This window comes from Tamandua tetradactyla, chromosome X (genome assembly GCF_023851605.1).
Source record: "Tamandua tetradactyla isolate mTamTet1 chromosome X, mTamTet1.pri, whole genome shotgun sequence".
NCBI lineage: Eukaryota > Metazoa > Chordata > Mammalia > Pilosa > Myrmecophagidae > Tamandua > Tamandua tetradactyla.
This window is the reverse complement of record NC_135353.1, coordinates 48,889,743-48,902,887: the sequence shown is the minus strand read 5'-3', so window position 1 is coordinate 48,902,887 and position 13,145 is coordinate 48,889,743. Positions and strand designations below refer to the sequence as shown.

At 37.4% G+C, this 13,145-nt stretch overlaps 1 protein-coding gene across 2 annotated transcripts in view; it reads left to right on the top strand.

Annotated features, from left to right (window-relative positions):
* Positions 1-13,145, top strand: part of DOCK11 (dedicator of cytokinesis 11) — a 218,988-nt gene that overhangs the window by 113,157 nt on the left and 92,686 nt on the right. For both annotated transcript variants that reach the window (XM_077146576.1, XM_077146575.1), the window contains exons 17-23: positions 2,928-3,112; positions 3,201-3,266; positions 4,916-5,008; positions 6,952-7,075; positions 10,435-10,556; positions 11,195-11,281; positions 12,516-12,605. In XM_077146576.1, coding sequence (XP_077002691.1) covers positions 2,928-3,112; positions 3,201-3,266; positions 4,916-5,008; positions 6,952-7,075; positions 10,435-10,556; positions 11,195-11,281; positions 12,516-12,605 — 767 coding nt within the window. The remainder of the gene's footprint in view (positions 1-2,927; positions 3,113-3,200; positions 3,267-4,915; positions 5,009-6,951; positions 7,076-10,434; positions 10,557-11,194; positions 11,282-12,515; positions 12,606-13,145) is intronic.

Sequence of the window (13,145 nt, the reverse complement as noted above, 5' to 3'; positions counted from 1 at the left end):
ATTGTGCTGGAAGTTTTAGCCAGGGCAATTAGGCAAGGAAAAGAAGCAAAAAGCATCCAAATAGAGAAGAAAGAAGTAAAACTATCCCTATTCACAGGTGACATGATTCTTTATACAGAAAATCCAGAAGATTATAAAAGAAAGGTATTAGAGCTAATAAATTCAGCAAAGTGGTGGAATACGAGATCAACACACAAACATCAGCATTGTTCCTATAGCCCGGTAATGAAGAATCTGAAGAAATTTTTTAAAATCTATTTACAACAGCAGCTAAAGAGTTAATTATTTATGAATAAATTAAACCAAGGATGTAAAGGACTTGTATATAGCAATCTACAAAACATGCCTAAAAGAAACCAAAGAAGATCTAAATAAATGGGAGGACATTTGGCATTTATGAATTAGAAGATGAAATATTGTTAAGATGTCAAGTCTACTCAAAGCAATTTACAGATTCAGTGCAATCCCAGTCAAAATTCCAACAGGCTTCTCTGCAGAAAACGAATAGCCGATCTTGAAATTTATATGGAAAGATAAGGGCCCTGAATAGAGAGAACTATCTTGAACTAGAACTTGATAAAGGTGGATGGATGGAGGGGTATAGGATCACAGTATGTCTATGCTATTGAAATTAAGTTGGTATCAAAGCAAAGAAGACCGTTATAACTTGAAGATGTTATTTTAAGCCCATGTTAACCACATAGAGCTTATCAGAATATGCAAATTCATAGAGACAGAACGTGGCATACAGTTTAACAGGGGCGATGGGGAGATAAATGCGTAATGGGTGCAGGTTTTCCGCTTTGGGTGCAGGGAAGGCTAATGTATGGTGGTGATCGTAATGCAACATTGATCCCACTGAGTGGTGTGCTTGGGGGTGGTTATGATGGAAATCGTGTTTCCACAATTTATAAAAAAGAGCTGCTAAGGAAACAATGACCATTAAGTATATGTGATCATGGATGGGATCTAATAATGGGTAAGAAAGCCCCATGAGGACATAATTGGGACATATGAAAAAAATAGAATATAGACTGTGTACTTTATTTATAATCAATGTTAAATTTCTTTAACTTGATAACTGCCCTTAAGGTGATTACATAAGTGAACATCCTCATTCTTAGGAAATGTACATATATTATGTATTCAAGGAGCATGATATGTACAACCTGCTGTCAGATGTTCAGAAGCTAGATAAATTGATAGATAGATTGGCGGCAGACAGATGGAAGGAAGGCCTGGCAGATGGACTGACAGAAGGATAGGGAAACAGAATGATGCAGCAAATCTGGCAAAATATTAAAATTGGTAAATCTGGGTATTTCGGAGGGGTGAGGGTGTGTTGGGGTTTTCTGTATGGGGGTTTGAATGGTTTTTGCAACTGTCTTGTAAGTTTGATTTCAAAATAACATGTTAAGAAAAACAAAACCTGAAGTTGGGAATAAGCTTGGTTTCTTTGAAAGAAAAATTAAAAAGGAACACCAGTGTGGCTCTGGTTTAGTGGGCAATGGGGATAATAGAGAGAGAGTTTGAGGTTGGCGAAGTAAGAAGGATCAGATGGTGCAGGGAATGGTGTAAGACCCCGGGAACTTAGATTTTATTGTAAGTGCAATGAGAAGTCACTAAAAGATTGTAAATGGGGAAGTGGCATCTAATTTGCATTTTAAAACTTCTCAGAATGGAATGGATTTTTTTTTAAAGAAATAATGTGAGGGCGGGCCACGGTGGCTCAGCAGGCAAGAATGCTTGCCTGCCATGCCAGAGGACCCGGGTTCGATTCCCGGTGCCTGCCCTTGTTAAAAAAAAAAAAAAAAAAAAGAAAGAATGTGAAATGAAGACAGGAGTTTATGCTTAAAGATGTTCTTTACAGTATTATTTATATTGGGGGAAATTTGGAAGCAACCAAAGAATCTCTCTGTGTAGTTAAGCCAATTACAGTACACAGATACCATGAAACATTATGCAGCCATTAAAACTTACGTTTACATAGTTCATGAAATAAGAACGGTTAAAATATGCAAAAAATCAGGATAAAGTTCTATACATAGTAGGTTTTTTTATTATTACATAAAACATGCATAGAAAGAAGACTAGAAGAAAACATGCCAAAAAGTTAGCGGTAATTATCTCTAGGTAGTGTAATGATCGATTGTTTACTTTGTACCCCGAAATTTTCTATTACAATGTGTGTGTATGTGTATATATAATATCAGAAAAGCAATCCAACAAAAAATAGTGTGTCCTCAGGTCTGACTCTCCCTGCATCTTCCTTCTCTGGCAATTCCACTCTGCTGTAAGGGCAAGCAGTCTTTAGAGTCCCTTAAACATGTTAAAAACCTTTCCTACAGTGGCTATTTCAATAACATGCTACTAAACTTTCCTGAAGCTTTGTATTCACGTTCTGGAGTATTGAATTTATTATTGGTAACACATTTTAAGATCTGAAGTTTCAAAAGGCTTCCGTTATTTCAAAGTTACATTTATAACAGGTTAATTTTTTAAAAGCGACGCCTCATGAGTTAATTTGAAGCATAAATTTACTGTTATTTCCCTGTTACCGATAAAAATTTGCAGTGAAAGCTGAATTGCAGCCACAAGAATAAAAATGTAATGGATTTCTTTGCAGAGTTTAAATTTATCATAATTATGATGTGTTATATTTGGCAAATCACTCCACTCAGCATTAAGAATAAAATAGCAGTCCGTGCCTGATTTGAGGGGTTCTGCTAAAACCAGTATCAGGCTGTTCCATTTTGTCCTTTTAGATAAAAGTGCTTGTATGATTTTGTATCAATCACTAAGAATTTCATTTTTTAAATCAGTCTTTGAGAACAGAATCTACTTGGACACAGTATATTTTTATAAGTACAGGAATGTGTTAATGATTGTTAAATTGTATTATCTTTGCCTGTTTTTTCTTACTATAGATTGTATTACTTCTTCATATGTGCCCCTGAAGCCTTTTGAAAAGAATTGTCAAAATATTACTGTGGAGGTTGAAGAATTTGTTCCAGAAATGATAAAATACTGTTACCCGTTTACTGTTTACAAAAACCATCTGTATGTATATCCCTTGCAGTTAAAATATGATAGCCAGAAAACATTTGCCAAGGTAAATAATGTAAGCTATACATTTTTGGATATGGAATATTATTCATAATCTAATTTTATGACTCATTTTGAATAATTAATCATTTTAGGCGAGGAACATCGCTGTCTGCGTGGAATTCCGGGATTCAGATGAAAGTGATGCTAGTGCGCTAAAGGTTTGTTTATGATAGCGATAAGCATAAAATTGGCACCTGGTAGTCTCATTCTGTGCATTTAATTTGTTTAAACACCCAAAATAAAATGTATTAAAGTGACAAATGTAATATTTTCTTTTTCCACTCTTGCACACGAACTATCAGGGTTAGATAAGTAAGAATAAGTAATAAAATGAGTTGGGAGCAGATATCGCTTTAAAAGTAGCTAAGCTTCATATATCAGATTTTTGCTTTCACTCCACTTTTATTTTACATTGCTCTGACACCCATTCATAAGGTCATTTTGTCTTATGACCTGATGGTTTATAATGGTGCCATCAGGGGCCTATAAACTCCTTTCTCCTTGAAACCTCAGCAGGCTTTGAACTGACAGAAGCACAGCGTGACTGCTTGGCTCTGAGATCTGACTTCTTTTCTGTGACTGGCAAATGGGGTCTCCAAACTTGGATTAGTGATCTATGAAAAGCATCATCACAGAGTCATCTGATACATCAATCCTTAAATACCTGTCACTTCACGGTGCCTCTATGTGGTCACACTTTGTAGCTGGATTTTTCTTTTGCTCTTTAGCCCATTTGTCAAAGGCCTGAAAGAGAAATCAGAGACATCTAGTCATCACAGTGTGTTAATCTGGCTCCCCCTTCTTTAGATTGAGCTGGGAGCAGACAGATGGATGGCTAGTCTGATACCCAAACCACCTGGGGAAAGAGGCTGGAATGCCCCTGACAAAGTCATGAATGGTTAATAGCCCTGTTTTTTAAAAAGAGATTTTTTTTTCCACAGAGAAGGCCTAAAAGATTAGCAGGCTCAAATTAGTTGTATTTTCTTTGGTTCTTCCTTCAGTGGAGATGAGAACAACTGTTTCTTTTCCTCCATGCAATGTTCTTTTGTATACTTAAAGATTCTTAGGTTACCTCTCAGCAATTCCTGCAAATTGCCTTCATAACCATATTTAAGGAGAGTTGGATGCGAACTCATATGGAGTCTCAATTTCATTTCTTAGCAGGCTAAGAAGCTCGCTCTGAAGCAACAGAGTGAGGTAATTAGTACCTTGGCTTGCTGACTCCATATTCGTTGTTGAGGCCTAGGGAAGTGAAAAATTCAAGCTAGAAATGAAATTGGATCTTCCCATGGAGTTGTAGAAAGGATTACATTTATTATATTGGTGTAACAGAAAGCTGGTGATTTTTTTTAGCATGTGGCTCATAAAGGGAGAGAACAGTAAGCTATCTACTGAATAATAGGCATTCAGTTTTTAATTCCTATAGGCAAATGTTTCTGACCGGCTGAAGGTGATCCCTCTCATACTATGAAATGCAAAATGCATGAATGAAGCAAGCTTTACACCCAGGTATTGAGAGTGTTTTCCTTTTGAATGATTAAAAGTGTTCACCTTCTTACTGTCAACTAGTATGGAATTGCATTTCTTTGGCCAGAAATTAAGAAGCATCTGCACAGCCAAGTTACGCATTATCTGGAGTGGTGTCTAAAGTAGCTATATAAATGATTCTGAGTTTATAGGCTCATGGTGAGAGCCAGTTGGACTTGGCTATGGCCCTGTACTCACAGATGCCTCTAACTGTATGTGGTTCCTATCATCATATTTAAAGACCTGCATTTAGAGTGGTGACTCTTTCCTTCTTTTGCAGTACATTTATGGAAAACCTGCGGGATCTGTTTTTACCACAAATGCTTATGCTGTTGTCTCGCATCACAACCAAAATCCAGAGTTCTACGATGAGGTAAAAACACATTATTCTGACATTTATAAAATGCAGTGGTTGCCATTCTTTTTCTCCTCAGTTCATCTCCATTATTTCATCTACACTTTAAATCCCTGAATGTTTTGTTCCATGAAAACGGAAAACATCACATCAAAATGGAAGGTCACTGCTGCTTGGTGCCTTTGACAACAGTGGAAGATATGCCCACAAATGTAAGGGAATCCCTGACTTGAGATAAAGTGAGAAACAAACACCAGACTTAGAAGTAGAATTCTAACCCTCACTTTGACAGTCAGCTCTGCAACGTTGAGCAACTCACTACCCCTTTTAGAGCTTCCATTTTCTCAACTTTAAAATAAGAAACTTAGAGATTTTCTGAAGGCCTTACTAGTGCTTTCCCCATGTGGTTGTGTGTAGTGGAGTGCAACCTCTCCACCAGTGAAATGCTTTGCTAGATGCATTGGCACAGTTAAGCCACTAGAATTCCACTGGCTGCACAAAACCCCTCGGTGCAAAGTTGACAAAGGTCTCTCAGTTTCTGTGCCTCCCTTCAGAGTCTGCTCTGTCCTGCTGACCCTGTCTCTGCCTTTTTCTTTCTTCCCAGTTCTCTGTCTCTACATCTCTGTATACTTCTGAGAATCTTTCTTAATGTCTCCGTCACAGCCACTTCTAGTCTATATCCAACTCTGTAGACTGCTTTTGATTCCTGCATGTCTCCATGGAGCCAGGATGTACATCCTGGGCCTGGCGCTCTGCTGTTTCTGTTTCTCAGTCCTCAAGTCTCCCTTCCTGGCTTTTTCTAAAAACATTCCCCATGCTGTCACAATTTCTCCAGGTCCATCTGCTGTTGTATGGAGGTCTTAGGCTTCACTCATTCCTTTCTCAATCCAGTGTCCATAGTTTCAGGAGATGGGCAGTAGTGGTGCCTTGCATTTTTGCCACCCAGGGAGGAAGTATATTTATGTGCAGCAGAGCATTAAGATAGCCAGATGGTCTGGATGGCCATATTCGGTAGTGAAATATACCTACAACAGAAATTAGTTTATCAACCCAAAACCATGCCTTGTGTGAATGATAGTTGGGCCAGATGTTCATCACCAAACTGTTCATTTGTCCATCTCTATAAATCAACACCAGTGACTACAGAAAACTTCATCAAATAGTAAGCAATCCCACTGTTCTTAGGATGCCTAAAATGAACAAACTTTTCAATTATTCACTCTATATATTGACCAGGAGAGAGTATGTATGTTTGCATGCACATGCATTATGATCAATATCTGTAATCAGTAATTTGTCTCTTACATCTTGGAGGTATGATAAGCATTTATTTGGGTTCTCATTGGAAGATTACTTGAGATACTTTAATATAAGCATTAATTTTTAGTACTAAATTCATGTATCATGAGTGAGAAATTTTATCTCTTTATTCAAGCACAAAGTCTTATTTCTTCTAGAGAAAGTTATCTGAACTGTAATTTGTGGAAATCATAATACCATAGTGACTTTTTTGCAAGTTTATTTCTAAAGGCTTAGAGTTTTTTTCATGCAAAACAGCAGTGACTCAGAAAAAAATATAGCCTTTCAAATTCAGTGCACCTTTTAAATAGATTGGCATTCATTGACTCAGAGTGAGTTACACCCAATCCTTGGGCTGTGAGATATGGTTTTGATCCAGTATTTTAGGAAATACTGCTGCAAAGTTGGATCTCATAGAATCCATTGGACTTTCCATCCAACAGTAAAAAATCAGCCTTCAACTTGGGAGAATATTGTTGTCAAATGAATACTGACCAAAAAGCATTTGGAATATATTTTTTAAATATATATTATTTGGCCATTTGGCCTGTCACTTATTCTTGGAAAAGTATGATAAAACTGAACTAAATGTCTGAGAGTCAGGCTTGACAATTAAAACAAAAGAAAACAAAATGCTATGTGTACTTTTGCTCTCATTTCAGATTAAAATTGAGCTTCCCATTCACCTTCATCAAAAGCATCATTTGCTTTTCACTTTTTATCATGTAAGTTGTGAAATTAACACAAAGGGAACAACCAAAAAGCAGGACACAGTGGAAACTCCAGGTATGTGTGCTCTTTATGTCTCTCTCTACAGCTATTTGAAATAGAATTGTCTACAATGTAACTTCTTTTCATCAAGCTACAGAGCACTTCTTTCACTCACCAAAAAGTACATTTTTGAGTTACAATGTTCATTGGTTAAAGATGAAGGGTATGTTCATTTTATTATCATTTCTCCAAATACCATTGTCCAAATGTCTGCCAGTGTGCTTAGACTACTATAAGTAACATAAAGTAATAGTGCCATTCTCAGAGAGAAACGCATATTACGATGCAACATTTTTGTTATTTCTCTTATGTTGAGTGGCCCAGCAACCAGAATTTTCCAGCTCTGCTTACTGATGAAGAGGGAACTGAGCCCAGAGCTAGGGACATCTGTGAGCCCAAGGGAGGTTCGGGCTGCTTGGTTCTAATGAGAATAAAACAGATTTGACAAACTTGAATAAGCTTTATTAGTGAAGCCACAGGCATGGTCTCATTCACCAAGGGCTTTAGATGGACTGTTGGGAAGCATCCTTAGGAGAACCTAGAAGGCCCTGTGTCATACCCAGTACATAAATGTCAGCATGCCCTGGTATTCAGATCCAGGCTAGTCTGGCTCAGTCTTGCATTCATTCATTCAGCAAATATTTCTGCATAGTTATTATGTGTAAGACATTGTAGTAGGTACTCTGGAGAATACACTGGCAAATCAAACACAGATCTCATTTTCAGTGACCATATGATCTAAGAGGGGAAGTGAGGCTTTCATAAATAATTAATACAAGACAGAAAGTGGTTGTTACCAAGAAAGTGGTGTAATGTGAATTCAGAGAAGAGAGAGTTATTGCTCAGCTGGTGGAGGTGGGGAGTGGCTAGGAATCAGGAAAGTCTTCCATGTTGAGATGGTATTTGAACCAGACCTTAAAGGGAGGGGATGAGTTTGAGAATGCTATGATGGCAGAAAGGTGACTCCAGAGTATTGAGGGGCATGTAAAGGGAAGGGAGTACCAAGTCATCAAGTATGACTAAGAGCACAAGGTGCTTGATGGGGAAATCATGGGACATCAGTTGAAAAGTTGAAGTCAGAACATGGAAGCCCTTGAATGCCAGGCTGTGGATTTGATTTGCTTTTACTGGTCAGCAGTATAGAACTACCGATGGGTTATAAACACCACTAAGAGCTGTTTTTCAGGAAAATCAGTCAGGCAACAATATAATGGGCAAGGTGAGTTGGAACAGGAAAAGACTGAAAGAAGAAGCACCAATTAAGGGGTTACTTCGAAGGTTCAGGAAAAGAAGGGCCACACCATGGTGGTAACAGGGCCAGGGAGCAGGGTGGAGAAAAAGGGAATTGCAGAAGAGTACAGTTTGACCTGGCAAATGATTGGGTATCAGACAATTCAGAATTAGCACTGAAGTTTCAAAACTGGGTGATTGGAAAGAAGGTATTGCCAGTAGCAGAATTGTGTGTGCAGATGGTAGGTTTTGGACTAATGTAGAGTTTGAGGTGCTAGTGAGACATCTGACTGACCCCCAGGAGGCAGCAGAACTGAATATTAGAAAATTGCCCTTGTGTATAGCATGGTCTGGTTTTGTATCCCTGTAGACGTTACGATTAGTTCAAAGAAGGAACTAGGAGGGTTGAGAAGAAAACGTAGAACAATGAGAACCCATGACAGTGTACCTCTTGGGGTAAATTATTGATTTCCTTATCTAAATCCTAGACACAAGTGGGTAAGATGCCCAATGAAGCATGAGACAGCTATGCTGTGTATCACTCATCACTTTTAACTGTCCATCCTTTAAGTGGCTTCACATCTTTGAGCCAGATGGTATGCCTGACATTGTACTTTTACAGCTTCCAAGTGCTCTGTATGAGTTTTCGCTAAAGGACACACTTGGCCATACTCTGATTAATTCACAGTGTAAGAATGTTGCCTAAGAAATTCCTTAGAGAGAGAAAGTAGATTAGGGGCAGGGAGAAAGGGGAATGACTTCTACTGGGCATGGGGTTTCTTTTGGGGATGATGAGAAAGTTTTGGAGTTACTGGTGACAGATGCACAACTCCACAAATATACTAAAAGCCATGGAATTATACCCTTTAAATAGTTGAATTGTGTGGTATGTGAATTCTATCTCAATAAAAAGTTGAGGAAAAACATTGCTTAAGTACAAGAAATGTATTTTCCTATTTTCTGGGCTGGAAACCTGTTTTCCTGTGTCAGATTTTCAGTGTAACTACTTTGACAGAATCATTATAATGGTTCTTCTGCTCTTGTTACTCTCCTATGCTTTTTAGAAAAGAAAATGTCTGGGTAAATCATTCAGAAGTTGTGCTAGTAAAGATGCCCTTCCAAGCATATTTCAATCTGAGACAGCCATTTAGTCTACTCAGAAAAAGCAACATTTTAGTCTTCTTCTAAGACTTAAAGCATTTGCCAAATTAAACATGTGAATGAAAACATTCTAACCACATTTGTGTTGATTTCTGTGTTCACAGTATAAATACTTGACACGCACACTCACGCAAAATTTTAAAGAATCAGAAAACAGTGGCTTTAGAAAGTGCTCTACGGCCAACACCCTTTCTCCTTTCCAAAACTTAGTCCAGAGCAAGTTTTTTTACAGCTGAGTTATAAACATTTGAAACCCAAAGTAATCTCTATAATGGAAATACTGACACTGCTTCACTTGAGCAGTACACATGGCTCTGGCTTTTTTAGCTAGAACATGATGTGTTTCTAATAGAAAGCCAAGAGGCTCTTTTGGGTAGAACTGTTAACAAATGTACAGATTGGGGAAAATCTCTCCATGGATTCAACTCATAAATACAATGTCCTGGCTGTATTCTCCTACTATCCCTCTTTCTTCTGTAATCAGGAAAACTCTCCCCAATTTAATCATTAATTCTTACTGCCTTGTGTAAGTCTAGAATGTAATCTTAACTTGCAACCTTAATATCCTCTTGTCCTAGAGTTGCCATAAAAAATTTGAGAATTTAGTGATTGCTCTCTGAGAGACTCTGGATGAGAGTAAATAGTCCCAAAGTACAAAGCTAATTATATTGATACACTTTTTAGTTTTTAAAGTGTTTTCAAATATTATCTCACTTGGGTCTTTCAGTAACTCGATTAGATAGAAAGATTGTGTATTGTTATTCCCATTTATAGTCAAGGAAATGGAGTAAGTAGCTTGCTAGCGGCCAGACTGGGATTAGGAAACATTCTAAATCCATTGTTCCTTCTTCATTATGCAGATGCCAATACCTGGGCTCCCACTTACAGATCCCACCACCCTGCCCTGCTCCCCAGCATCAGACATTTGTGTAGCCAATTGCATTTACTATTTCATTTCTCATTGTTGGTTGTTGTCTTGGCAGTTGGCTTTGCCTGGGTACCTTTGCTGAAGGATGGTAGAATCATCACATTTGAGCAGCAGCTGCCCGTTTCAGCCAATCTTCCCCCAGGCTACTTGAATCTTAATGATGCAGAATCAAGAAGGGTAGGAAAATATATCTGCATTTGTTGAAGTAATCACAATTAAAGGTTTAAAAACTGGAATTCTGTTGGTCTGGTTGATAATTTGCTAATTTACAACAGTGCTACTCAAAGTGTGGTCGGAGGTGCTAGTCCACAATGTAGACAAATGTGGAAAACAGAGTGTAAAAATGTTTAGAAGGGTGGAACAGTGGTGGCTCAGTGGCAGAGTTTTCACCTGCCGTGCTGGAGACCCAGGTTTGATTCCTGGAGCCTGCCCATGCTAAAAAAAAAAAAAAAAAGTTTATAGCAGTTTAAGAAAGTCATTTTACATCTGTTGATTCTAAAAATAATTTTTGAATTGGGGCTCAAATTTTGTGTGTCATTTAAAAAACTGTCATTGTTTTTAAAATTCATTCATTCAGTAATGCATTTTTATTGTAACTTACAAAAGTGTCATGCCACAAAGAATTAGAAATTAAAAATGATTTAGGATACCTTTATTTTGAATGCAGTTTATTTTCTCCAACAATTACCTTTGCATGCAACTCACCCTTCATTTCTGAGGGAAAAAAATGTAGAAATGCATAAATATGCGTATATGTTGTCCATTTATCCATTGCTATGTTGACAGAAAGTCATGTCTATATTTTCTATTCACAGCAGTCTAATGTGGATATTAAGTGGGTAGATGGTGCAAAGCCTTTGTTAAAGATTAAAAGCCACTTAGAGTCTACCATTTACTCTCAAGTAAGTTGTATTATCTGAATTTGTCAAATTTAATACTTCAATGTATTTCTTGATTAAAGTAGACTATATTTATAGCTTTTACAGTATGACTGTGAAAACCTTGTGACTATTGCTCCTTTTATCCAGGGTGTGGACAGAGGAGTAAAAAAATAAAAAGAATACAAAATAAACAAATAATAGGGTGAGATAAAGGGTAAAAATTGGGTAGATTGAAATACTGTGGGTTAAATGAGAGGGAGGATTAAGGAGTATGGGATGTGTGAGTTCTTTTTTTTTTTCTTTTTATTTCTTTTTCTGGAGTGATGCATATATTCTAAAAATGATTATGGTGATGAATACACAACTATGTAATGATATTGTGAGCCATTGATTGTATAATATGGCTTGACTGTATGTATGTGAATGTTTCTCAATAAAAATATAAGAAAAATAGACTACATTTGATTCCTATAGTTTTAGAGACGTTGTAGCATGAAATACTTTCTAATTAGTAATAACATTCTTACTAATACCTCAAATTTAAAATAATTCTCAAATTACAATATCCTTTGATTACCGGGATTTTCAGCCTTCAAAAATTCTGAAAGGAATATGGAGGCTATTATCACCATTTATGGATGAAGAAACAGAGATTGGGTGACTTATCCAGGGTCACACAGGTAATAATTAATAGAAACCAAGTCAGAATCCAAATTTCACTTTTCTAATTCCTGATATAATCCATGCTGTCCCCAAAAGCAGTGTATGTAGAAACCATATAGGATCATTGGACTCAGTTAACCGTGAAGGGCCTTGGTAAAATTGAGCATTGAATGGCTGAGGTGATTGTTCTGGTCATTCCCTGCTGCTATCTTTTCTTCACCTGTCAGAACTTTATTCCTACTGATTTCATTAAATAAAATAGAAGCTGCCCAACTGGTCTGATTTATACCCTTCTTCATAGAATACAATAGTCAAAAAAGATGTTAAATAGCACATTTGACTAGTTGGGTATAAATTGTAGCCTACCCAGTGTGCTTTAGATACATGCCAAATTTACCTGATTTTGCTGCTTTGTGTGCTGGTTAAGAGCTTTGGGACATGGACACATCCATTGGTAGCCACAGCTGCTGAATCTGGGCATTGAAATGCCTGAGAGATAGGTTTGCAAGATGTGGAAGGAGGGGAGAGGTAGAGAGCTGAATTTGAGGGTAATGAATCAAATTTCATGTGGTCGTTTCCATCTGTTTTCCAGGATCTGCATGTGCACAAATTCTTCCATCATTGCCAGCTGATTCAGTCAGGCTCTAAAGAAGTTCCAGGGGAGCTCATTAAATATTTAAAGGTAAATGCAAAGCAGCTTTCTGTGAAAGGTTTGCTTTTCATGTCTTTCTATTGCCACATTTTGATGTGGGAAAAAATCTGAGTAACACTTTAAAATACTTTTGGCTATGTATCCTCAGCAGAACACTTTCTGTTACGTACTTTTCCATCAAGTGGCTGTTGGAGAGCAGACATCAGAGTTACTGCATTAGGAAGGAAATGTTATAGCCAGGATTCGACATCATATTTTTAAAAGATCTCTTGAAAATGTTTGCTTCAGTTTCATAAATTGATTTTTCAGGTCTTTTCATTCCTGCTGACTGCACAGTAAAGGCGGAAAGTACAGTGGGGGGAAAAGGCCAGGAGAAAAGGAATCACTTTTGCTTGGAATAAAATGTGAAATGGTTCCTGTGTTCCATGAGTGAAAGATTACCACAAGGGTCGGCTAAAGAGAGAAATAAAAATATTTTCTGCATCTTGCATGGTGGAGAGTCTTGAGGAACACCCTAGTTTATCAAATGTCTAAAGAACCTGAGACTGTTTATTCCCTGCATGCTAGGAC